Below are 27308 nucleotides of genomic sequence, written 5' to 3'. Positions count from 1 at the left end.
GAAGAGGAGCAAAGATGGGTTCTTACCATCTCAGGTGGCCCACTGGTTTGCTAATTGAGGAAGTAGTACTGCTCTAAGCATACACCTCACCTGACACCTGAGAATCCAGATGCTACACCTTGGGGGCAAAGGAGTGGAAGGAGGAGGATTTCAGTCAGCTCACTTTGAGACACAAGCAATCACCTGCTACCAGCCTCCTCTATTTCTGGGTCAGGTGACTCAAGTTGCCAACTTCCTCAGCTGGTCCTGAATTGTAGTAACAAAGTTCCTAGATTTACCTCTATAAGTGTAGTCATAAACTTGCTTTTAGGAGTCTTCCCGGGTAAAAAGTACTAAAACAATGCAGCCAAATACATCACAAGCTACAGGTTATGGTGATGTTGCCTTGCCACCTGAAGTAGAGCTATGACTGTTAAGAATTTCCTAGATCAGTACTCATGAAGACTCCTTAGAGCTATGCAAAATATGGAAGCCTTCCATATTCAGTTTGGGACAGAAAAACAACTCAAAAGACAAACATTTCTTTCTACCTTTTATTTCATTTCAAGGGATGTCTGTCAAACAAGGGCTGAGCAATCAAAGGTAGACAGCTTCCTGTTCTATGGCAAGTTATCTCACCTGTCTTAAATGGTTGCATTTTAAATAACTAGTTTGCATCACTCTGCAGTGGATCACAAGTGAGTGAATGAGCTTGTCCAGGACAGTCACAACTGGTCAGGCCTGGCTGCACCAGGAGGTACCACCAATGTCCCTACCATGTATAGGTATTCTGGTGGTGCCTACAGGATGAACACTAAAGGCATCTCCACAATCTCTAGCTTGTCCAATTTCTTGTAGCTATTACTATATTGTAAATAGCTACCCTTTCAGCAATTTGTTCTGATTGATGTCTGTGTATAACTGGCAACGAGCTAAATATTCTTACACTTGGTCTGACAAACTGTAAGCTACAGAAACTACAGGGCTCTTTGTTGGGGGGGGGGGGGGGGAATCCAACCCAAACTCATATGAATGTTTCTGAATACCTTTTCTGAAATTTTCTTGTACTAATTTCCAGTTCTAATAGGGAACTGTAAATCATTGGAGATAAAAACAGCTTACTATGTATTTCATAAAGGTATTATGCAGTATTTATCTAAATAATAGTCTTTCTGCAGGAATAGTGACCAACAGCAATGCTGACAATGCATGTATGGTGTGAGTGAAAGTAAAACTATCTAAAACAGTTTAATCAAATCTTTATCTCAATGTTATGAAATCTCAGCATAAAATATTTTTCAGGAACTCAGGAGCCAGCTGGTGTTGCTAACATGTGACTACTACATGGGCTATCAACTTCTACTAGCCAGTCTCTAATTCCTAGAAATTGCTTTATGCTAAAGTCATTACTGCCTAATTAGAGCCCACAAGAAACAAACTGATGAGCCAAGGAAGTTCCATAGTATTGCATTCACAATTGCATATTATATACTGTTGCCAGATACAGGGAGCTTAGCGGCTGGTTAGTCAGGCTTTTACAAAAATGCTTTTGTAGTTGTCTTTAAGGGCTGGTAGTTTATTGGCAGTTATTTCACACATGGATCACCAGATTCTTATTCAGATCCAAGACTCTGCATTTTTCCCTTGCTCTTTCTTATTTCTTTTGTTTCACAGGAGGACTATGAGTTTACTCTAAAGACCTGGTTTTGGGAGGGAAAGACCGGGTTTTTGCTGAAAATGTATAATTGTGCGAATACAAAGTCATTTAACTATGCTATATATATATATATTTTTTTTTTTTTTTTTCAAAAAAATCCCTGGAATACAAATTCCATACTAATATTCCAAGGTCTGTAATTTTTCTAATCTTTTACTTAGCCGTTCTTTTCAGTTTCACATATGGGGAAAAGGCGATGGTTGGAATTTTTTTCCTAATCTTGGACCATTAAGACAAATACTATATCCAGTATGCGGGTTAAAAAAATAAAACTAATCTGTTTAGCTGTTACTGTGATGTTTTTCAAAAGGACTTAGTTTCAGTCACTTTTACTGCACTGTTTTGTGGTGGTGTTTCTTTTTTTTTTTTACTATGTGTGCAAAACTAAAGGTACTTGAAAAAATGCTTCTGCAATTTAATTTATACTACATGGAAGAGAAGCTGGATTTAGTTTGAGATTTTGTAAAATGCTTTGTCAATAAACTACATAATCTATTAAGCAGACACGGTCCCGTATGTTAACGCAGTATTTGAGATTTGAAACACAAGTGGCTAGAGATAGCTTAAGGACAATAGCTTAGGCGAGCAAATTGCTTGTCATTATTTGCTTTTCTGTAACCAGGTCGCCCCCCTCCCTGCCCTCCCCTTTCCCCGCTAAATCTCTCCAGAAAACTGGATTTTGTGTTAACGTGGGTGTGTCTGGATTTCACCTCCTTAGGAGAAAACCTCTCCGCCTTCCTCCTCCTCCTCCCCCGAAAGGCAGGAGTGTGTGGTGTGGTTGGGGTGCGGATCGTACGCTTTATCCCCCGTTTTTCTCTTCAAGGGCGTCAGCGACTCCCCTTCCCCCCCTCACCCCCCATCCTTCCCTCCCCCACCACGAGATTTTCCCCTCACGGGCACTCTTTTCCCAACGGAGAATCGAAGAGCATCTCCCTCCCGCACCCCGAGCGCAGACCTGCGTGTGCCAGGCCCCCGCCGCCGCTCCTCCTCCTCCTCCTCCTCCTCCTGCTGCGGGGCAGAGGCCGCCCGCGCTCCCGCCTCAGCCGCCCCCCCCCCCCCCTCACGCGGTGCGGCCGTTGGGCTCGCGCGACGCCGCCGCAGCGCTCGTGCGCGCGCCCTGCAGCGGTTCCCTACCCCGGCCCCGCCCCTTTTCTAATTGCGCCGCCATCCCCGGGTGGCGGAGGGGGGAGGAAGGGACCCGGGCTGGCGGAGGGATAACCGGCTTCCGCGCACACAGAGTGGGGCGGAGGGATCCATACGCAGGAACCGCCCGTCAGAGGGAGGGAGGAGGGGGCGAGTGATGCGGTGCGGCCGGGCTGGCTGAGGCGAGGTGGCCGTTATTTGGGAGAAGGGGGTGGAAAGGGAGGCTGGTGCCGCGGGAGCCTGCGGCGGGGGGGGGGTGGTGGTGGTGGTGGCAGAGCGGCAGGGTGAACAGCTGGAGCCGGGCGTTAAGGGCTGGGGAGAGGGTCGGGGGGCTCCGGGGGGGAGAGCGGCAAGGCGGTGCCGGGGGGGGGGGGTGGGCTGAGGGGAGGGGACGGGGGAAGGGCGAGGTTGTGGGGCGAGGCGGCGCGTGCCGGTCCTGTCCATATCTTGCGTTGTAGCTTAGTGGAAAAGGGAAGGGGTTAGAAAAAGGAACTGATTTAAAATAGCCTCTCATCCCTGCCGGGGGCCGGTTCCCTCTCTGCGGGCTGCCCGGGCCATTGCGGGGAGTGGGGGGCAGAGGGATTCTCTTGTGTGCAGGAGCAGCCGTGGGGGTGGGGAGGGGTCTCTGCCCCTCTTTGCTTCCCCTCGTTTGGGTTTGCTTTTGTGGGGAAGGGGCAGCATGAGCGTGCAGAGTTCTACTGGAATTTCGTCTTCCTTTCTGAGGAGCTGCCGCTACTGAAGCAGATTTTTCCTTCCTTTCTTTTTTTTTTTTTTTTTTTTTTGTCTGATGCAGAATCCCAGTAGCTAGGCAGCCTCCCTCTTTTCTTTCCTTCCTTCCTTCTACCCCTTCGGTATGTAGGAAGGGAGAGACATCAATGGAAAGGATGAAATACGCGTAGATGGACTTTCAAATGCATTTTTTCTTGAAGGGAAGATAAATCCCGGTTGTCAGTGCACTGACTTTTTTGTTGCTGTTGCATTGCTTCGTAAAAATGGGGTTCGCTTACTCCAACTAAATCCTTGGAGCATTTCAGAGAGTTGCTACAGTGAACGACTTCTCGTATTTTTTGCATCGGAGGAGCTACATTGATGTTAACCGCTTTTTTGTAAAATGGAGAACGAAATATTCACACCCCTTTTGGAGCAGTTCATGTCTAGCCCTCTTGTCACCTGGGTAAGCATTCATTTTTCCTCACGCATTATTCATTTATTTGCTCATTGTTTGAAGATAAATGCCTTGCGGCAGAGAATGAGGTGGAGTTAGTGTCACGATGGTGATGATTATGTTTTAGGTTAAGACATTTGGACCGTTAGCTGGAGGAAATGGGACCAACCTGGAAGAATATGTGGCGCTTGTGGATGGTGTGTTTCTGAACGAAGTCATGCTGCAAATGTAAGTGTTTGCAAGTTGTGCCTTGGGTTTATTTTTTGCTGTTGTCTTGGTTCTCTTGTACGGTTTGCTTTCTTATGAAACCTCTTTTTTCCCTCCATATTGATCTTGGTAAATTTCTTTCTTTTATACTTGAAGTAGTCATGTGGTCACCTAAGAGGAGACTTTCGAGCATAGCAGATACTCTTTACAGTTTAATGTCCAGTGTATTTGCAGGATATATAGTGTAATACACACTGAATCATCATATATAGAACTTATGGGAAAATTGGACTGTAAATAGCTTCCTAGATTTCCACTAAGAAGCATAAAGGTTCATTCTACCATAAGTCATGCTCATAAACAAAATTTTGAATTAATTTGCTTGGCTAATAAGATTCTAATACATGTCTTAGTTCATGTGACATACAACTTAAGGATTGTATTCAAGTCACATAATGTTTACTGAGGAAATGGACGGTCATTTAATTCCCGCTTTATTTTTTGTGGTTCCAAATTAGAGTAGATAGCAGTTGAGCAGTAAAGTTGATATTTTAGTTGAGAGTTTTCTGGCGATGAACCACAGAAGAAACATTTTACATGGTTTTATAAATGGTTTATTGAAAGCTCTGATTGTTAGAAAAATTTCTTTATAATTATAGTGACTTTTTGTTAATCATAGTTTTGACTGGAATGTTGCCCACTACTGTAATGCTAGAGAGTAACACTTTTGTCGAGTGTCTAGTGATATAATCATAAAAAATTAACTAGTGGAAAAAATTTCTCCGTACTCTTTTTTGATATTTTAAGTCTCTGCAGAGAAATACGTCTTTTGTTTGTATAGGTATGAAAAGATGTAGGCTTATGGATGGCTGGATAGACGCATCAGTGCGTGAGCAGCTTGTGATGACAGCTGTTCCTCAGGAACAGTGCTCAGTGATGGACATCCTTTTACTCTGTTTATAGTTTTTACTAGTATTTAGTACTTTAAAAGTTTTTGCTTTTGGTATTCAGCTTGTATAACTAATCTATGTAAAAAGATCTGCACATTACCACATACAAGTTTGAATCATATCCTTTTGAAACCTGTATTTTCTTTGTCACCAACTTGTGTGAATTCCTAGTGTTTACTTCTGTAATATTGAGAAACATGGAAAACATGGTGGAATTGAACTTTTTGAAAAAAATCTTGAGTGTATTTCTGACATATTTTAATAAGAATTTGAAGTAATGCATTCACTGAAGCATACTATTTTCATTCCACGATTTATTTATTTTTTCTTGGACTACATGTAAATTAAGTAGCTTGTCAATTATGACCATGCATTTAGCATGTAGAGCTTCTATTTGGTAAAAATCTTTGACAGCTGGGAGGCATATTTAGTAGTGGAACAAGGTGCTTTTGAAGAATATAATCTTGAAATTAAACTTTCTCAGCAAGTTTTTTGGATATTAGTAGTATAAATTGATATATGATACATTATGTGGGATACTTGTATATGAAATGGAAAGCTGCAGAGAGGGAACATTCTCACGCTGAAGCCACTGTGTGTTGAATTTGGCTTTGACTTTGTATGTGCATTTTTGACCCCATACCTTCATTACTGTAGTTTACTTGGGAGGAGTTGTGTGTGTACGTATAAAAAACACATGGGTGATGTAAATTTAAAATAAAGTTGTTTGGTAGGTAGAACAACTAAAAACTGCCTGAAACTGGAGGTGTGTGTAAAAGGACCGGTGTACAAATAAAATTCATTTTACATATGTGTAACTACACTGGAAGGTGTATTTTATTTAAAATACATTTTGGGGGGACTGAAATGTGTTACAATTGATTGCTGCTTAGAATTAAAGTCTCCAGAACTGTATTCTTGTTTTGGAGGGGTTTTATTTGTTTTGGGTTTTTTTGCCAGGATTGAAAGAGGGAAAAAATGTTTCATGTTTTGCAGATAGATTCTGTCTCTGGTGAAGTCACTGTGGAAATCTGTGTTAACTTCTAATCGAGTTCACTTTGAATGTCCACCTATTAAATATGTATCTTCTTTTGGAAAAGTATTTAAAAGATGCAGCTCCAACTAATCATCAATATTACTTATTTTCAGTATTTTCCATTTTATTAGTATTTCTCTTTTTTCCTTTGTCTTAACTATCGTATATTGAGGAAATGTAGCAGAAAAAATAGTATCATGTGTCTTCAAAAGCAAAATATTTTTCTTTAGAATGTTGTTTATCTTTTTTTAATTTTTTTTAAAGCTTTCAATGACTTACTTCATATGAGAACTAGAGATCCGTGGTTAGGAGCTCTGGCACTCTGACACTCTTAGAAGCTATAGAGAAATGTTGTTCTTGCAGAAGTCACCAGGCGTGCCATTCGTAGAAGTATGTGGAAAGCACCTCTAGAAGTTGGTGGTTTGTTTTTTTTTTTTTTACATTACGTGGTGCTTACTTTTTACTCTAGTTTTGAGTTATTTGAGGCTGTTAATATTTTGGTGTGAGAATACAGCTAGTGCATGCTTGTCAGCCAAGGACTTTGTGATCTGGTGTTGGTGTAGTTTAGTTCCTATGGTTGGAATGCCATTGCAGCACTAGGTGCTTCAAAGTGCGTTAAAAGCATGAACAAGTGGAGGCTGTTAGAAGTGCCGTGTTCCTGCTTTGTATATACTTTAATACTTTTTTTTTTTTCCAAATTTGAAAACACAAATGCTTTGACCATAAAAGTGAGTGTTAATATTGGATTAGGCATGGTTTGTAAACAGTTACACAATCAAAAAAGTGGCTTTGTTACTCAGAGAAGGTTTTTTGTTCAGTTAAAAAAGAGTTAATCCTGCCCTCCGCTACTGACAAGTGAGAGTTTGTTAGTACAGCATTTGTTACTCCTTGTGCTTCTCTAGACCAAACTTATTTTCAACAATTGTAATGATTCAAACAGAGGAAATGTCAGCGTTGGAATAGTTGCAGGATAATGGTACTGAGATGGTTGGGTTAGATCAGCATTGAGTTTATTAGTACCTCATACATGAGAGACACTAATTAATTACATTCCTTGTATGTCTTTTGCTTTTGACTTTTTTTTATGTTTTAGTACATGTGAAAATTACATAGATTCCATTTGGTGTCCAGTTACACCTGAAAAGCTCTTCCTTTGCTGGAGATGCTATGGGCCAATTTCATAATTATTTTTGAAATTTTATTTTTAATTAAGGAGAGTTCCAGTGTTATAATATTAGCTCCTAACTTGAGAGAATGTCTCTCATTTCCTGTTTAAATTTAGGTCCAGTTCTTCAAAAGTATTTGGTTACCCACCTTCTGCTGGGATCAGTCAGTATCTGATAGCTCTGGATAGAAACCCATCTGTCCTTCTAAATCTGAGCCTTTATCTTTGTGTTCTTTGATACAAAAAGGGGTCATGCTTCTTGGAAATAAATCAGAATGCAAGAGATTGCTGCAGTGGTTTTCAGCCGTGGCAGGGAGGTGGAGGAACATACCAAGAATACTTCATACCTTTGCTATACCTTTATATCATAATAATTCTAACATTATGAAGTGCTTATATACTTGAGTAAAATATGTTGTGGATACTAGTAAAATAAATGAAACAGTATAATTCAACGGATTAGTCACCTGCTGTGCATCTAGGTGCAATTACAGTAAAATAATACTTAGTTGTCCTGGAGATATTTTTCCAGAACCAAACACCACCTTTTAGTATTGCACTGTTTATATACTCTCCTGATCCAAAAAGTTCGAGGTATTCTTACAGAAACACTCATTTTCTGAGTGTGGGTTTTTTTCATTCATTTGATAGGTTTTGTTCTGATATTTGTTAATTGAATTCCAATAGGATTGTGTAAGAAATGCTGAAAGTCTTCTAGTACAAACTGTGGTTTCCAAACTGACAAAAGTCTTACTAGTTCCTTTGAATAAAAATAGACAGCTGCAAGCAATTACAAGATTGGGAATTTCATTATGTTTAGCACCACCGTTAATATTTGGTCAAGTAACAAAGGCTTGAAACTGTATTTTAGTTTTAATGGTTTTATTTTACTATGCTTTATATTTATGGAAATGAATCTGTTTTAAAAGAACTATCAGGCAAATACTGTATGCAGAATTGGTAGTGTATAGAACCAAACTCTGAAACTAAGTTAATTTAATCCACCATCTGGAGAACTTGTCTGCTTTAATCACAGTGTGCCATTGGTAACTTTTGTCTTAATTGAACACATTAATCAATACTATCCATATCGATTATTGCATCCAGGAATGCTGAAAACTACTTCAAAGGATGAATTATTTTATTGTTCTCATGTTTTTCTCCCTTTTGCTGTTCTCCCGCTATTTTCACTGACTGGATTCACATGCAGGCCTTTCATGCCAGTAGAATTTTCCAGGTGGACTGGCTGACTGTTTTCTTCCACCACTCTGGTGGTGTGTGCCTAGAATGTGTAGACTGCTTCATTGACTCCTTTTCTGAGCTCTTAGTCTTTAGTTGTATGCTTTTTTCCAAACAGTTGAGCTTGCCAGCCCATACTTCTGGCTTGCCTATATCTTTCCCTGAAAACTGGACTCCATCTCTAGTACTTGAGCCAGCTGCCTGGCTCTGTGAAAGAGCGCAGGAACACGTGCTGCAATCCAATTAACTCTTTCTTGTGAAGAAGACCAAATAGGAAGAGGTAGCTTCAGCCAGGTTCCAGCTGAGTGAGGAAATGGAAAAAAGTTTTGGAGAAAATGAAATTGGTGAGTTTGGCAGTAAAAATATGAGCACGTATTTTAGAAAAAAGTCAAATATTATGAAGTCTGCACCTTTCTCTCTTAAAGCGAATGGATTTGATTCATCCTTTTCAGATGTGCTATGTCAGGCTTCCACAGATGCAAGGTAGGTGTCAGTCTAGTAGTTTGTGAGTTGTTGCTCATAAGGATGATTCTGTGGCAGTAGGGCCTAGATTTTTCTTAAGGAAAGCTGAATTTATAACACTCAGGTTTTTTGTAAAGAAGCAAATTTGATTACAAATGGTCCAGCAGAACATTCACAGTGGTCAAGATTGTTGGAATTATAACCTTTTGATTGCGAAAAAGGAAAAGATAGTTCTTATAGTGGAATTTTAGACTTGAACATCTGCCTGCCGTGAGCTTTGAATTGGGCAAATGAGGTGGACATAGGCTGATACCTGTACTTCTGACAGAGGTGCTTGGGTTTTTGATGGCCAAAGGGGAAAGAAGCATGGCGTGAATGTGGAATGCTTAAAGTGTTTGATATTTGCTTATGTCTCTGTTTTACTAGGGATTTTTTATGCTTTTGTACCCTTTTCCACAGTTGATGTCCACTTTCCTTTGTCCTGTCTGCTCTATTTCCATGTAGTAAACTATTCTGTGGTGCACTCTTGTTTCTTATGGTATTTTGAAGATTAAGAAGTAAATAATCTAATCTTTCTCTGCACGTATACATCCACTTCATTGCTTTCTTCTGCATGTGCTATCTTCAGTATCTATCTTTGGCTCCTTATTTCTTTTGGTAGTGTACTACTTACCTATCCTTAGTCTAGGCTAATAGCTGGGGCCAGGGAATAAAGACTGAGTTAAAAAATATTTGTTAATACATACAGCGGTGCTGTATTGAGTCTGTTGACTCTATTGAGTCTACTTACTTGTTCCATAAATAGCAATCTTAGTTGAAATATCTAAAATCAAAATATTCTGGCAAAGGAACAACGTATATTCACTGTGGCTTTACAGTTTTATTTTCAGAGTATTTTGCATTTCACTCACATTCTACGTGCTGGTCTAAAGAACCGAGATACAGCCACAGAGCACAGTGCAGCACTACTGCATAGAGCTGCCCTAACAGAAGGCAGAGTCGGCTTTAGCTGAAGTCACAGGACCATGTGGGGAATGCCACAAGCGTGACTTTGAGCCAGAGGAATACATATCCTGGTTTTGCACTAGTGGCTGTGCTGCGTGCTTTAGCGGTTCAGGGATGATGGTTGTGTAGCTCATCTAGCCATCATTTGCCCTTAGCAGCACCCAGCGTTGTGAGGCTGGGTGTGCTTTCCAGTTCCAGTGATGGCTGGCTATAATATTTCTGTTCGTGGGTCTGATTTTGCTCTTTACCTGCCTCTGCCTCTGCTTCTGTGCTGCTGCCGTCCTGGCTTCCTGTGTTGTAAGGAAAGACAACACACAACTTTTTGCTCTAATTTTTATACCAGAAAGGTTGGTTTGCCCAGGTAGCGGAGAGAGTTGAGCTGCCCTACAATGTTGCCTTATCTGTTGGTAGTATAGCAGCACTAAATTTCAGAGTTTTAGGTTAGCTACAAATATCTTAGCTGGGCTGATCAGCTTGCATTTTTCACTGGCAAGGCTGTATTTCTTCAGGTTCCATGGCTAGTTTGTGGGATGCACCACAAACCTTTGCAAAGTGTTGCTGTGCTCTGATCTTTCTTTCAAAAACTAATCTAGTTAACTGACAAATTGGTTGCTAAATCAAGCACATCTTAATCCTCTGCTAAATTTGAGAAGCTTACTTCTAGATTTTCCTCATTTGTTTCTTCTCTTAAGAAGGGGCTTTTTAGCTTTGTGTTCTTTCATATGTTCCTCTTATTTTTGTTTCCTCCTCCTTTTTCTCTAAATACCAATTTGTTGCCTTTCTTGTCTTTCATACTGTACCACTTTTCCCTATGTAGTAATTATTTAAGGATCAAGACATTTTTTCAAAATGCTGCTTTGTTAGAGCACATGACCTCAGTGGTCAGAGATTATTTGGTAATAACTGTGTGGCAGTCTCTGTTTGTTTGCTTTGTTTTAGAGTCTGGTGTTTATACCTTAAGATGCTCCAAAGAGATGAGGGCTCTTAGGAAGTTGTTGTTAAGCAGTATTTACAAAATGCCCCCTCTTCGTTTCATTGGACTAAGTGATGTTAAGGCATTGAATCAAAGCAAGGCTACGGCTTGACCCAGATGTGGTTGGTGTGCTTTCCCATTGGCTTACTCTGAGGAAAAAGCAAAAATTATCTTAAGTTGTATTTTTGGATTGAGAAATATTAAGAGATGAACTTGTAAGAGGCTTGTGTTATATTCCTGGCTGTTGAGTGAATCTTTGTATCTGTGTTGCACATTTAGATATACTCAAAAATTTGCTTCCTTTTCTATAGTGATAGAAGATAGAGTCCATTTAGGTTTATTACAGAATTTTATCTTATTTGAAGCTGCAGGGAAATATTTGCTCTAGTTTTTGTTTGTGTGGTATCTTTGTTTTTCTTAAATAAGCCCTTGAGCAAAGATGTCTGGTGTAATTTCCTGGTAGCTTGGGAATACGCTTGCTGTGTACTTAGAGTATTGTGTATGCCAGACAAAAATAAAATATAGATATGAGTTGATGTATGATAGAATGTGGACAAATGTCATGCTCACAAAGTGCTGGTTTGCATCTCAGGAAGGATATTAATATTAATGTTTCAAGATTAAAAAAATGCACTTCTTTTGCAGGCCCTTGTATGTATGCTTATCTTGTAGCTTTGGGTGGTTAACAGGGGTAAGGTCCTTCATGTACTGCTGTATTTATATCTAAATCTGTAGAGGATTGTACATGTATTGATGTGCATAGAAAATTTGCAACACATTTCAGTTAGTGTGCTTAAGCAATGAAGTTGCTCACATGGACAAAATTTTTACAAGAAATGTAATTTATTTTCTTTGGCAATCCCCTGATATCCAGGAGCCCTGCCTTTGAATTTGCCTCGTTCTCCAGAATAATCTGTACACAGAGCTCAGATCTGTTACTTGGTAGTCTAAAAATTGGTATGGAAAAAGATGAAGATGTATATTTTAATGTTATTAATTTACTTATAGAATCGTAAGAAGGGGAAATTCTAGAGTCATAGTGTTCTAACCAAAAGTATTTGTTGGAAATCTATGTGGCACTATTTTTACAATTTAAGATCTTTTTAGTCACCGAAACTGCAATATTCGGATAGCTTTGGTGTCACCTCACTAGGCTGATCTCACATCAGTATTTCCCACGTTTTTTTAATATTGAGTGTACTGAGATGTTTACCTATGGTCAATCTATTTTGAATCTGAAGTACTAATTAATTATTTTTGAGAGTTTATAGCTTTGGCAAAGTTCAAAGTAAAGAATAAAATGTGTAAACATTTTTTCCAAGTCTTCCAAAGGAGAAATTATTTTAGTAGTGCTATGATTATCAAATAAAGCAAAGTACATACTGCTGTGGTGTTGGAAGATGGGTACAGTAGAAGAGAAATACTTGTATATACAAACTTAATAATCTCTTAAGAGGGTTTTTTTGAGCTTAAATAAAGACGACTGCATAAATGTGCATTGCTTTTAAATCCTACTTATTTTCCCTTATATGAATATTCTAAATATCTTAGAAAGCATGTTAGCTCCACGAATGTCATTTGCTAAGGACAATAAGTTTTTATTTGCTTCTTTTCTGTACTGCTTGCTGCTTCCTATCTGACAGCTTTCTGGCCCTATTCTGCTTCTTTTATAACTGTTTCTGGTGTTTCTTCCAAGCAACTACCTGTATGTTTGCAGAACATTCTTTCCAAGGTAGATTGTAAAAACATTTTCTCACTTTAATGCCCTCTGATGTTTGGTATCAAGTCATGCTGCATCTTGTGATCCAGATCTGTGAGTGCTTACTTACGTAAAGCTAATCTTACTGTTGTCACAGGATTATTGTGGGTGTAAATGTTTGCAGTGTTTTAATGGTAAGTTATATTGGGGTGTTAATCACGAAGTCAGATATTTTTCAGTTACTCTGTTAATTAGTACTGGACTGAACAGATCTTTAAATTTGAACTCATTTGAGAAGTAAAAAACTTCAGCCCTGGGAATGAAAGTAACACACAGTGCTTGAAGTAGAAACCAAAACTTTAGTATTCATTATCCTCAGTGCTTTGTTTCTGTGGTATGTCTATCTTTCTTGCTTGACATTTGTAGACTATGCTCATGCATCCTGTGCTGCCTTTTTGTTTTAGTTTAATTTGGAAAGTAGTATAGTGCAAGTACTACAGCAATCTAATTCTACCCTTTTGTAATTAAAAAAAAAAAAAAACAAACCAAAAACAAAAACCCCACAAAAAAAACCCAACACAAAACAAACCAACAAAAAAAAAAAAAAACCAAAACAGAAAACCAAAACATGATGACGCTTGTAAGATATTAAGATATTTAGATGTGTTGAAGTAGTAAAGTGTATTTGTCAAACTTCCTGGTTCTCATCTGTGTGCTCAAATAAAAGTTTTGTTTGTCAAGTTGTTTCTTCTAGGAATTCTCAATTATTTAATATTCAGGAGTACTTATTTTGTGTGACAGTGCTAAGCATTCTGTGCTTTGAATCTTATAGATTTTCCCTTCCATCAGTGAAACTTTTCATTTGGTGGAAGCCATCTTACCTTTTGCTAGCTGCAGAGTAGAAGCTGCTCTGTGTTCTCATTGGTTGTTGTGGGGAGCTCACCCAGGTTACTCGGCGCAGTGAGTAGTGATTCACTGTTTTCAGTCTTTGGCAGAAAACTGCTTTTTTTTGACATAGTACCTTTTACTGTGATAGGAAAAGAGTACATCTGGTAGTCAAGTTGATACAGTAGTACTAAAGCTGTTTCATACTGCGTGATGATAAAGACATCTGTTGCTCCGTAAGCTTGGAAATTATGGAGTTTTGGGGGGTATTAATTCAGTAATATAAGTGTGCACTTAGTAAATAACAGATGAACTGTTTTATTTCCTCTCTATTTTCTCCTATATTTTGCTCACCTGCGTGCATCTTCCTTATTTACTGTTAAGGAAAACATGAGCCAGCAATGTGCGCTTGCAGTCCAAAAAGCCAGCTGTATCCTGGGCTGCATCAAAAGAAATGTGGCCAGCAGGTCAAGGGAGGCGATTTCTGCCCCTCTACTCTGCTCTGGTGAGACCCCACCTGGAGTACTGTGTCCAGCTCTGGGGCCTTCAGCACAGGAAAGACATATCCTTTTGGACCAAGTCCAGAGGAGGGCCACAAAGATGATCAGAGGGCTGGAACACCTCTGCTGTGAGGGCAGGCTGAGAGAGTTGGGGTTGTTCAGCCTTGAGAAGAGAAGGCTCCGGCAAGACCTTATTGTGGCCTTTCAGTACATAAAGGGGGCCTACAGAAAAGATGGGGAGGGACTCCCTATCAGAGCGCATAGTGACAGGACGAGGGATAACAGTTTTAAACTAAAAGAGGAAGATTTGGATTAGATATTGGGAGGGAATTCTTTACTGTGAGGGTGGTGAGATGCTGGAACAGGTTGCCCAGGGAAGTTGTGGGTGCCCCATCCCTCGGAGGTGTTCAAGGCCAGGTTGGATGGGGCTTTGAGCAACCTGGTCTAGTGGAAGGTGTCCCTGCTGGGGACCCTGGCGGGGGGGTTGGAACTAGATGATCTTTAAGGTCCCATTTCAACATTCTATAAAAAGAGAAAGGACAAAAAAAAAAAAAAAAAAAGGCTGTTGTGGTCTTTGCTTTTTTACAAGCCTAGGAGGGAGAAATTAAAGATCAGTCAGAATGTACTGTGATTTGTGCATTCACATCTAAACGTGTGAGTGCACAGATGTGTGGAATGTCTCTGTGCAAATAATACCACTAACAGTGGGACCACCCAGCACAGCAGTTGTTGGTCAGAGCAGCCCTGAGGTTGTGAGGTGCAGCAGGTTCATATTGATGGAGAAAGGAGAGACAGGGTTACTTGGCACAGAGGCTTGTGGCACTGCTTCAGATACGGCTATTCTAGCACACTTCAGCTGTGAGTAATTAGGCAGCTCCTCTGCTGTGAGCACCAACAAGAGAGCTTAGGCACTAGCCAGCCACGCTGTGAGTAGTTCAGCCTGGTCAGATGCTGCAGAGCAAAGGCAGGGATTTGGAAGGCTGCTGCATACACTCGGTATCTACTCATACGTTCTTGGTGGGGTTCCATGTGATCCCCACCAGCCAGTCGATTTGTTGTGGACTGTTTGGTTGTATTGTTTTTTAAAGTAAGCATAGGGCTTCAGCCTCCTAATAGCACAAAACCCCCTAGGAGATGGGGTTTTGTGCAAGGGCCAAAAGGCTTATGACATCAGACCTACTTCCTAAAACTCACATTAGCATGAGGCAAAAATCCTTTGATACAACTGTTGAACTTTTTGCACATATAGTCAATCTTTGCTAAGTGCCGAGTTAGCAAAGTATCCTTAAAGTTATTAATATGCACCTTATTTTGTGGTATAGAATATCTCAGCATTGTAGTATCTTTAGAGGTTTGAGCAGATGTCTGCAGAACTGCATGACCATTTTAACTGTGGATTGATTGCTGCTCAAACAGTGTTGTCTTTACAAGTAAGAGGTAAATTGCTGTTTTAGTGGGCATTTATGACAAAGAGTGGTTAGTATAAATCACAACATTTGCTTGCTTATTGCAAGTTAGGATTAGAGCATCCTTTTATGGATCCTGTGTAAGTGCACAAAGATACAATGGCTAAGCAAGATTCAAAAGTGAACACTTGGGTGACTCTGGAACGTGCATCCCTTGTGTCTTCAGCAAGTCAGACTGCGGCTCTCCAGTTATAATAGTTATGTGTGTATTGTGTAATAGCACCAGGTCATCACGTTGTTCAATATCATCAATACATTGCAGCCTCAGGGCTTGCATGTCTTGCATGATGCTCTTCAAGAGGTGGAAGGATTTTATTGCCATCTATTTTTCAGATAAGAATGTGCCGAGTTAGTTCTCTGCATGCTTCAACAGTGGATAGTCTGTGTCATTAATTATTCTTTAGGGAAGTCATCCATTTAAATCCCTTTCTGTCAACACAGAAATCCTGATGAACATGTGCCAGAGGTATAGAAAAGGAGTTACTTTTTTTTTTTCTTTATCTTTTGGATAAGTTTAGCATGGAAGTAGTCTTTGGCAGCAGAAATTGATCATATTGATAGATGCAGGAGAAATTTGAAGTATGCGGTCTTGTACCAACGTTTCTAGAACGTGTGTGATCGCAAGGTTCAGATGCTGACAATATTATACTTCAGAATCTGCCCCATTCTTTGATACTGTAATTCCTGCAGACAGACCCTTTGACTATGATTGATGATTTAACAGTACACTGGTGAAGGCCAGTGACCCTTTTGTCCCACACGCAGAGGTGCTTCTGATAACTTCAGTGTACTGCTTTGTCTGGTGTTGTTTCAAATGTTTAAAGCAAGTTTGTGGTTATTGGATATTGTCCAGTGAAGATGCCACTTTTATTTCAACTTTAACAGTAAAAGGACACTGCTGTACTAAATTTCTTTGTAAACCACATTTTGCATGTGTTTATTATTTTATTGCTACTACTAAATAATGGAAATGCTGCTTTATTATCTGAAATATATCCAAAAATTCTGATATTAGTGATTATTGAAATATTTGGCAGAGAGAAAGAGTGAGCCTCAGGATTCCAGTTAAAGGGATTTTGCAAAAAATAAAACTTTATTAAGCAAGCAATATTTATATGTAAAAGTAAATACTGTGCGACTGTAAGCTAAAACAGGCAGAGTAACAGTCAATATTTATTACCCTTTGAGATGTACGCTTATGTAGAATTTTTTCGAACGTGCTTGTTTGAGCATTTCATTGTACATAACAAATACATTCAAACAATGATATATTTAAAAATTAGGGTGCGTTACAATACTAGATTTAATCATTAAGTACCATCACGGAACAGATGGCAAGACAGGACACAACTGGTTTGCAGTCTGCATAGATTTAAGCATGAAGCCATTAAGCTATCACATTCCCATTTCTGATAGATTTTGGTCAATGAAAAATTAAAGACACATAATCCCTGATTATATGAGGTCTCAATCTGTAATTCATGACACCGGTAGTATTTCAAAATCACTGAAGTTCTCTCTGTAATCAGTAGTTTTAAACTAATGCATTATTGGGATAGATGCTCTTGTCTGTTTTTATTGCTATTGAAATTAATGTGTCTTGTCATAAGTAGGTTGCTCTTAAATGTAAAATTGCTTAAGGGTATCTTTTACTGCTCTGCTTCATATTGACTTCTGGACAGATTTGCCCTATTTTGCTAGGCTATTTGCCACTGAAGCAGTTCAGTATCTCTACTTAATAAAAGGAACAATTCAGACTTAAGAGCATGTATTGCCTTAAAAATGTTTATAGTGTAACTAGCACAGTAGCCACTAGAATCTTGTTTTTAAAAGACTGTTTTTTTAAAGCTATCTTTTACAAAGGTCAATTTTGGATCCGATTTATTTTTGAAATTATTTCATTTGCATCTTCTTGTATTCCCAACAGCATGTACTAGTTTATTTCAGTGGTATTGGACCAAATGTATTCTAATAAGCAGAATTGTTTAGTATTAATAAAAATGTAATTATTGTAAAAATGTTCTTGGTCATCAAAATGAAACAATTCAACATATGGGTACAAGTAATTGATGAAAATCTGTAATAAATTAGTTTCCCAAAAATGTAAACTAATTTAGAGATGCATGTTCTTGAAAGCAATACTGATTTTGGTCATTTATGTTTAGAATTTTATCTTTCCGTATGAAAAATATTTGCACATTATATTTCGCTAGTTTTTCTTGTTAATTATTTCAAATGCTTGTTAAGAAAATTAGTATGTCTATTCCTGACTTGGACCGGTCTGACAAAATACAATTATACAAACAACATACAACGGAAAATGCGTCGCTAACATCATGCTATGTTGTTTCCTCTTTGAGAGGAATGAGTTAAGACATTAGTACTTAAACTGCCTTTCTGAGAAGACAGACTATATTGACTGAATTAAGATTATTTAAAATGGTGATTTCTGCCTTAAGGAGACTAATGAACTTTAAAGTTGGAGGCTTTGAGAGAATGAGGCCTGGTTATCAGTATTGGGAATGAAGGTGGGTTTATTTTTTAAAATAATGAAGCTCCTGCAGAAGGACTTAATCACAGTTCTTTTGGTAACTTTGTGGTGCGAGAAGTGATCTGTCAAGCCTGTTCTTGGCTGTTCAATATACTTTGCAAATCAAAACTGACAGTTCAAACATAATCTGAAAGCTAGAAGTCAGTGTCTGAACATTTAAGGAACACTGGTAAATACAAAACCTCGAGGATTCTTCTACCAGGTGATCTCTAATTCACATGTTTAAGTTTCAACATGTGGGTCATTTTAGTAGGTAGCCTATTAATGTTCTGTATTTATAAAGTATAATAATATAATGACATAGTGTGGTTAGAAAGATTTAAATTACTATAGTACAGAAATAAAGTCCAGTTTGCACTGGAAGGTACTGAGAACAGGATTTCACTCCCGGAAGTGTTACACACAATTTTTTTTCCAAGTAAAAATCATCCTAGTCATTGCTAACATGTTGATTGACGGTGTTAAAGACAGCTTACCTCCCTTGTTTGAATAATAATGACCCAATACAACAATCTTTAAAAAAAAGTGACAAAATCAAAGAAATACAACTTTCTACTAGCTATAGTGGATTATTGAGGCTACATGTTCAATTCCAGTAAAAATGATTTGTAGAGATTAGTAGTGTTAGTACTGATATTTAAGTAACTTAATTTTATGAATCCTCAAGAGCAAGGAGTTAAACTTCTCGTTTCCATAACCTGTTTGAAAGTTCTGCTGAAAAATGGTAAGGGAACTTTGGGTTTTAGGTTTCTGCTGGGTCTGTAGCCATAATCTTTTGGAAGAAATTAAGCTTATTAAAACAAAATTATTCCATGCACCGCATTGTCCTAAGGCTGACATTCTGATTTTAATCATAGAATTATAGGATAGTCCAGGTTGGAAGGGACGTTTAAGATCGAGTTCAACCATTAACCTAACAGTGCCAAAACCACCACTAAACCATGTTCCTCAGCACCACGTCTGCCTGTCTTTTAAATACCTCTAGGGGTGGTGATTCAACCGCTTCCCAGGGCAGCCCGTTCCAATGTTTGATAACCCTTTCTATTGAGAAATTTTTCCTGATATCCATCTTAAACCTCCTCTGGCACAACTTGAGGCCATTTCCTCTTGTCCGATCACTTGTTACTTGGGAGAATTGTTGATAGTCTGCACTAGCAGAGGATCATATAACTGGACTGTGAGTTTCTTCAAGTGGTAGAGATACAGTTCCAGAGCACATCTGTGGCCCAAGCTTTCCCAGCAGAATTCACAATCTCAGTAAACTGTTTCCTGCAGTCTAAGCCAAAAAAAAAAAAAAAAGTTCATTGCTTTTTGTTTTAAGATACAGGAATGAATCATTTTGACCCCAAACAGTGTAACTTTTCTCAAAAAAAGCAGCCCAGAATTTCCATAAAATGTAGGGAATGTGTCACTCGTTGAGTTGGTCAAAAAAAGGGGGGGGAGGGGAATGCATGGAGTGAATTGGTGGAAATAAAGGAATGATACTTTACTTTCAACAGTAGTGTAAGTTAACAACTAATAAAATCTTTGTTACGTATCAGTATTAACTTTGACACAAGACTAATACCACAGAATTTCTGACTATCTTTGTTAATGCATATTTGTCAGTTTTGATCCATATGCTTTTGGATTTCTGAGGATTAAGATGGAAAAGATGAAACAAGAATGATTTGCTGTGGTACTGTTGACAAAGCGTCTGCTAAAGTGTTCTAAAAATGCTCAATTGGCATCTGTTAGTGCATCATTTGAGAGATGTCAATTATTTACTTTTGTACTGTGAGGAGCAAAGTTCAGGTACAGGTATAATGACACCCTACAGTTCCTGATCTTGCCCAGATGTTGTGACTTCTGATTTCCAAAATTTATTTTCATATCATCCAATAAAACACAAAGCTCATGTGCTGTATATTTGATGTATGCAAGTCCCAGTAGTAAATATTGTCCTGCAAAACGTGAAGATGGCAGTGGTGACAAAGGTGTGGAAGTAAGAATTTGTGTCCCAAGAAATCTTGGACTCTAATTGCCCATCTTTTTTTCCTCCTCCACATGGATATATTTGGTGTTGATTGTTTCTGCTTTTGTTCAGGAATTTTTCGTTTGTGTTCGTTTCCCGTTTGTTGCATTGAGATAATAACAATTTGTCTTTAAAAGTGAGTCAAGATTTATGTTTGCATACCATTACAAAGACATAGCGCTATGCAAATGTTAAAGATTTTGTTCTTACAAGATCTGTCTAAAGTTTCTAGTACAGCTTTTGAAATGAGAAAGTTTAAAGCCTGAGCTTTTATGACATTTGTGTTTTGAATTCTTGTGGTTGCACACTAATTTTTGTGTTGATACTAAAATAAGAGCTATTACGGTATCCAGGAAACTTTAGTGCCTTCTGTTTTGAATGCTCTAAAGAGAGAGTCATTGAAAATGTATGGCTGTAGAAATGCAGCTGAAGATGATGAAAAAGCCTGGAGATAATCCGATAGTCATTAAGATTAAAGATGAAGATTAAGGGCCCAAATCGGCCTTTTGGAGATATGAATGTAGAAATAGGAGACTTCAGCTGATCTCTGTATGCCATCAGATCAGCAGGATTTATCATGGATTTTCTACTCTGATTTTAACAAATTTGAATGAATTCAGTTTGGAAAGGAGTTCAGTTCTGCACATCTGCAAAGCATAATAAATTTTAGCCCATTTAGTTCCTTTTACAGCTATGGGTTAACTGAATTAATAAATCCAAGGTGACATCTTAGTCGCATGGTTTTGGCTAATGTATTCTAAAAAGTACTTGGTTATAGCATTTTTAGGAACACGGTGATGAGCATTTAGGAATGAGGCAGTTAGCAGTGTAAGAATCAGTGTCCTAATTTTCCTAGATTTATATTCATATATACAAGAAAGAAGATGCTATGCTTACTGCTTTTATTTTAAAAATTACTGTGTTGGAGGTGCATTGCGTATATGATCTGACTTTCCCAGCAGTGTGGTTTTATTTTCTGTTACCTCCATTCATACTCACAAACCGGGAAATTCTGATAGCAATATACTGAAGAAAAGACACAAATACATCTTAAAAATTAAAACATGCTAAAAACAAAGAAAGCTGTAAAAGGCAAATAAAGGTTTGTTTATGTAACACATTTAAATGACAAATATGTAAATTTTGTCTATAGCAACACTGGTACAAAGAGTATGTGAAACTACCAATTGAAGTGATAAATCGCATCAAAATAAATCATAATAGTATTATGTTCAGGGCAGTAGAGGGAATAGCTCATTTTGGGGGGTTGGTTGAATCGAGTATCTGTATAGAAACCTATGAATCACATGTATATTAGTGATCTTGTAGACTTAATCTTGTAGACTACTTACATGTAGTTTCTTTAGATAAAATATATCTGTTCTGTATGATGCATATTCTTTTTCTGCTGTCCTCTGCACAGCCTTCAGTTTGTATACATCAGTAGCATCTGGTTTTCAGGTTGCAGGTCCTGCGTGTCCTGCCGAGATAAGTCATGCTGACCTGTAACTTGCTCTGTTCAGTCACCTTCTAAGGAACTCTCCCGGAATACACTGTGTGGTGGGTGTGCAGTTCCCATTCTGCAGGGGCAGATGTACCTGTATGTCACGTGTCCATACAGTACACCCAAGTAATTGAGGGAAGACCTGTGATGATCACTCTATAGTGACTGAAACATCATCTGTACCATGCATAGAATAATTACCTCTCTTTTAGACAACACTTATACTAAAAAATTGAAGAATTAGGGTTTTTTGGCAGTGGCATTTCTTTTCCCTTGGTATTTGGTTGTGTCCACTACAATATTCAGGTCATATTTGTGTTATAGCAAGTTACTCCTCTTTCTGCATTTGATTCCTGAGTATAATCCTTTGCCTGTATATGTTGTTATTGAATTCCATTGTACTGCCGTCACACCACTTTTGCACTTTATCAGGATCATCTTCAATTGCCATAGTGTTCTTTGTAGGTTTTTTTTGAGTGTTGTGTTTGTTTTTTTTTCATTCCTCCCAATTTTTGCCAATGGCAGTTCTGGTAAGTGTATTCTGTATTCCATTGTCTAAATCATTAATGACAACGTTGAATAAAACCAGACTCAGCAGGCACACACCCTTGCAGGAATCTCCAGTTTGACATCGAGAAGTTGGTAGTTTCTTGTTTGAGTGCAGTATTCCAGCCAGCTGCACATTTATCTGGTAATAATATTATTAAACAATACAATAATGTCATTAAGTATCAAAAGTTGCAATGTGCAGCTGTATCGAGTATCTTTGTAAAAGTTAAGAAACTTCAGGTTGACCATCTCTTATGAATCCTCTCAGCCTTTTACAGGGTGCTGTGGGGAGTTGCATTGGTTCAGCATTGTTTTCCTTAAAAAAATCACAATGAATAGTTGTCGTCCTGTATTTATTGTATGTGGCTAATAACTCCGTATGTTATGAGGTATTGAAAAAGGGTGACTCATCTGCATTTCCTCTGATCCTTTCTGGTTTGTGAAGGAAAAAGGGATTGATTTCCTCTCTGAAGCCAAGATAAACCAGAGAAAAATCTGGTAGTGTGTGAGAGTGCACGACAAAAATTCCCATTGATAATCCCTTTGTTGACAGATTCCAGTCATCTGTAAATAAATTTAAAATAATTTAGTGTGTGTTAGCATGATGTATTTCATATTCTTAATTGTTCTAAAAGTTAAAACTTACGTTCTGGTTTTGTGCCTCGTGATAGTCAAATAGCATTGTATAGTTTTTCAGTGTATAGACATTTGTTAATGTAGCCCGTCTGAATTCTGTTACTCGTAATTGTCTGCATCAGCAAGAATGATTCCCGATGTCTGCAGTGTGTGCTGGAATATTTACATTATAGCTGTGTTCTGCTTTCTGTATTCCATCAGGAATGGGGCTGCTTGTGGAGAAGTGCAGAGCCACAGAAACTTTCCTCTTATATTAATTCTCTGATAATTGTGATGGGAGCTCCCAATTGCATACTGCATTAATAGCCAAGAAGGGTGGTATAATCTGACTAGCTGTGTCACAGGTAGATGTTTCAAGTTACTTTTTTCTGCCTTTGGCAATCACTTCCACAACTCCGTATTTACTTGTGGAGGGAAAAAAAGGCCTGATAACCAAGACAAGAAGTTATGCTAGTACATTAACTATATCATTTGTTTTATAGAGAGCTTTAAAGATTAATGTTCAGTGTGTTTAATTTATTCTTTTTCTTTGTTTTGCAGTAATCCAAAGTCTGCTAATCAGAGGATAAACAAAAAAGTAAACAACGATGCATCATTAAGGATTCAAAATTTGTCTATTTTGGTGAAACAAATAAAAACTTACTATCAGGTCAGTAATTGTTTTTGTATTACGTTTTGCCTAGAATTGTTTCTAACTGTTCTTTTAGTTATGCCTTTAAGGGTAACAAAAATATGATTAATACTTTGAGATACTTGTATTGATGGTTGTGTATAAATCTGGTCAAATTTTTTATCACACTTAATTTACAGCTATGGTAGTAGTCTGGAAACACTTGTATGTGAATGATGGTCTGTTTATATAATAGTTATGCTGCATGTTCGATTACTCATATAGTACATTTAGTAGTACCAGTTGGTATTTTCTGAATTAAAGCAAGTTCTGTGTCTGTGAGAGAAATTATTACATGTGCGTTTAGGCTATCAATGGAATATTAGTAAGAAAAATGTGATGAAATTTATTGGTTTTAGAATTGATTTGATTTTCAGTAGGAAAAAAATCAGAGGTGATAACAATCAAATGAGAATTCATAGTAAAAGCTGTGATGAGCTAATTTAGAGCTGTAAAATAGCCATTGAATTTTTGTGTGTTTTGTGTGGTAGGTGAGAGCCTGTACTACGCTTTCTAGATGCAGAGCCTGAACAGAGTTGTTTACACATGGACACGCTAAAGTAGGACACTGCAGATATCACCAGTGTCCCTAATAGTGTGTCTTTTAGTGCTCTTCCATGCTTCACTGCGCCTTTCTGCCAGGAGAGTCCAGATCTGGGAGAAAATATCCTTTGATCTGCCTCTTACATCAAGTGCGTCATGGCAGAGCCTGTACTGTTGTATGCTTTTCTTCATGTGTACACATATAGTATATGTTCTCAAAAACTCCAAAGTACAGTGAAAATTCCCACCTGTCACTTACTGCAGTGGTAAACCACTGTACATCTTTCTAGCTAGCACTTTGTGCTAGCATACATCAGGTCGTTCTTTTCTTGGCGGCTACTGCATGTGGGTATAAGTGCTGCCTGCTAAGACCAATATGCTTTTGCATTTCCTGATGGTAGTAATTTTTGACCAGGCATTAGTGTTTCACAACTGGTGCAACAGCAGGCATAAACACTGACGGGATTGATCTTTGTTTGAATACAAGTCATTCCCTGTGCTTCTCTGGCCGTACAGTATCAGCCTGTTGTAGAGCAACAGTATCAGGCAGAATTGTTTGCGGTTAGGTAGCTTACTTTTAGAATCATAGAATAGTTTGGGTTGGAAGGCAGCTTTGAAGGCTATCTAGTCCACCCTCACTGCAATGAGCAGGGACATCTTCAACTCAATCAGGTTGCTCAGCGCCCTGTCTTACCTGGCCTTAAAAGTTTCTAGGGATGAGGCACCTGCCACTTCTCTGGGCAACCTGTTCCACTGTTTCACCACCTTCAGCGTAAAATATTTCTTCCTTCTATCTAGTCTAAATCTTCCCTCTTTTAGTTTAAAGCCATTACCCCTTGTCCTATCGCAACAGACCCTGCTAAAAAGTTTGTTCCCATCTTTCTTATAAGCTCCTTTCCGTACCTAAAAGTACTGAAAGGCTGCAGTAAGGAGCCTTCTCTTGTCCAGGCTGAACAACCCCAACTCTCTCAGCCTGTCCTCATAGGAGAGGTGCTCCAGCCCTCTGATCATTTTTGTGGCCCTCCTCTGGACTTGCTCCAACAGGTCCATGTCCTTCTTATGCTGGGGGCTCCAGAGCTGGATGCAGTACTCCAGGTGGGGTCTCACCAGAGCAGAGTAGAAGGGCAGAATCACCTCCCTCGCCCTGCTGGCCACACTTCTTTTGATGCAGCCCAGGATACAGTTGGCTTTCTGGGCTGTGGGTGCACATTTCCAGCTCATGTCCAGCTTTTCATCCACCAGTGCTCCCAAGTCCTTCTCCTCAGAGCTGCTCTCAATCCCTTCGTTCCCCAGCACATATTGATACTGGGGGTTGCCCTGACCCATTTGGATGATTTAGGGTTGTGAATGTTGCTCCAAACCTTTGTGTCAGAAATAAAATTTATTATGGCTTTTTTAAAATAAAAAAGTATTCTTATTCAATAAATGTTAAAATCAGTCACCACGCCTTTAATGATTCAAGTTTGTCCTGTGTAAGTGTAAGCTGTATAGAACTGCATACACTTTTCCCCTTTCCCTCCCTAGTCTTTCAGGCTTCTAATCTTGTGAGATGCCAGCCTCTTCAGACAGTGCAAGTAAGGGAACTTACAAACACTGCAGGTCTGGCATTTTAGTAGGAGTAAAGGCATTTAGTAGCCAAACTGGAATGCTTCTTCAAATTTAAAATTGCTTTTTGCATGTGTTGATGTTCACTTAGGTACACCCACGTGCATGCAGGGGAGTTCATGCACTGTGGTAGTTTGTTGGGTTGGAGAGAAGTGTTAAAGGATGGACTGTAGTCTTTGTTTCCTCTCAGACTTCGTGCAGCCTGGCAGCAGGTATTTTCCCACAGCCTATGCATGGGTCAGCAAGGCAGCATAGCAAACTGTTTCAAGAAGGGGTCAGTTTAGTTCCTGTCACCTGTGAAATTACCCAAGGCAGAAAAGCTAGTGCTTGAGGGATGCCTTGGAATCAATCTTGTTGAACTCTTGTAGAACTCTTGTAAGCTGAGGTATGCCTTCAGAGAGACATGAGCCCTCACACCTGAGTGCTTCAGAAAGCTGTCTATACAGGCATCATGTTTCATATATGTTCCGAACAGGATGCCTGAAATATGAGAGTAGTAGAACATGGAAAGAAATCACTGTATTGAGACATGAGATTAATTAATGTCTGGAATATTACAGTGGGAATAAGATATTAAGAGATATGAGGATTTTTAATTTTTAGCCTTACGTTATCCTGTCTCTTAAAACTTTTTATTGTGAGCTTGTCCATGCTAGTTTATTCCATGTGTTTTTATAACATCTGTGGAAAATGTTCTCTCAATTTAGCAAATAATTGCATTAGTGTTGTATATGTACTTGTCAAAAAACCTGCACTGATAGAATATAAAATTCAAAATTAAAATTCTATGTTAATACTATGTTAGATTATACAAGTTTTTTGGTTCCTGCATAATTTCTGTGCTTTAGGAGAAGGATCGGGGGTCCTGGTAGATAGTAAATTATCCATGAGCCAGCAATGTGCCCTTGTTGCCAGAAAGGCCAATGGAATCCTGGGCTGCATAGGGAAGAGTGTGGCCAGTAGGTCAAGGGAGGTCATTCTCCCCCTCTACTCTGCACTGGTGAGGCCACAACTGGAATACTGTGTCCAGTTCTGGGCTCTCGAGTTCAAGAGAGACAGGGAACTACTGGAGAGAGTCCAGCGCAGGGCAGCTAAGATCATTGAGGGATTGGAGCATCTCCCTTATGAGGAAAGGCTGAGAGAGCTGGGACTCTAGCCTGGAGAAGAGAAGGCTGAGGGGAGACCTTATTATTGCTTATATCTAAAGGGTGGGTTGAAGGAGGATGGAGCCAGACACTTTTCAGTGGTTCCCAGCGACAGGACAAGGGGCAACAGGCACAAGTTGGAACACAGGAAGTTCTGTTCAAATACACGGGAAAAACTTCTTTACGGTGAGGGTGAGAGCACTGGCACAGGCTGCCCAGGGAGGTTGTGGAGTCCCCTTCTCTGGAGACCCGTCTGGATGCAGTCCTGAGTAATGTGCTCTGGGCAATCCTGCTTTAGCAGGGGAGTTGGACTAGATGATCTCTAGAGGTCCCTTCCAACTCTGAAAATTCCGTGATTCTGTGATTTGTAATTACAATTCTGTCTTCTTTTTCCAACGAAGCTTCTTTACTTCCTTACAGCATCACCAAACTCTTACTAGGTCCCAAATCAGTCTTTTGAGCTTATACATTTCCTGGCAATGTAAGAGTATAGAATTGTT

At 38.9% G+C, this 27308-nt stretch overlaps 1 protein-coding gene across 1 annotated transcript in view; it reads left to right on the top strand.

Moving 5' to 3' along the window:
• Positions 1–3950: 3950 nt before the first annotated feature.
• Positions 3951–27308, top strand: part of CCDC88A (coiled-coil domain containing 88A) — a gene marked incomplete at its 5' end in the record, with an annotated part of 73636 nt that continues 50278 nt past the window's right edge. Inside the window, 3 exons of the mRNA XM_082480218.1 lie at positions 3951–4013; positions 4132–4232; positions 23386–23494. Of these exons, the coding sequence (XP_082336344.1) occupies positions 3951–4013; positions 4132–4232; positions 23386–23494 (273 nt within the window). The remainder of the gene's footprint in view (positions 4014–4131; positions 4233–23385; positions 23495–27308) is intronic.

This window comes from Vanellus vanellus (genome assembly GCF_965231255.1).
Source record: "Vanellus vanellus genome assembly, chromosome: 3".
NCBI classification, from domain to species: Eukaryota; Metazoa; Chordata; class Aves; order Charadriiformes; family Charadriidae; genus Vanellus; species Vanellus vanellus.
The sequence above is the reverse complement of the archived record's forward strand: the minus strand, read 5'-3'. Positions and strand labels throughout refer to the sequence as shown.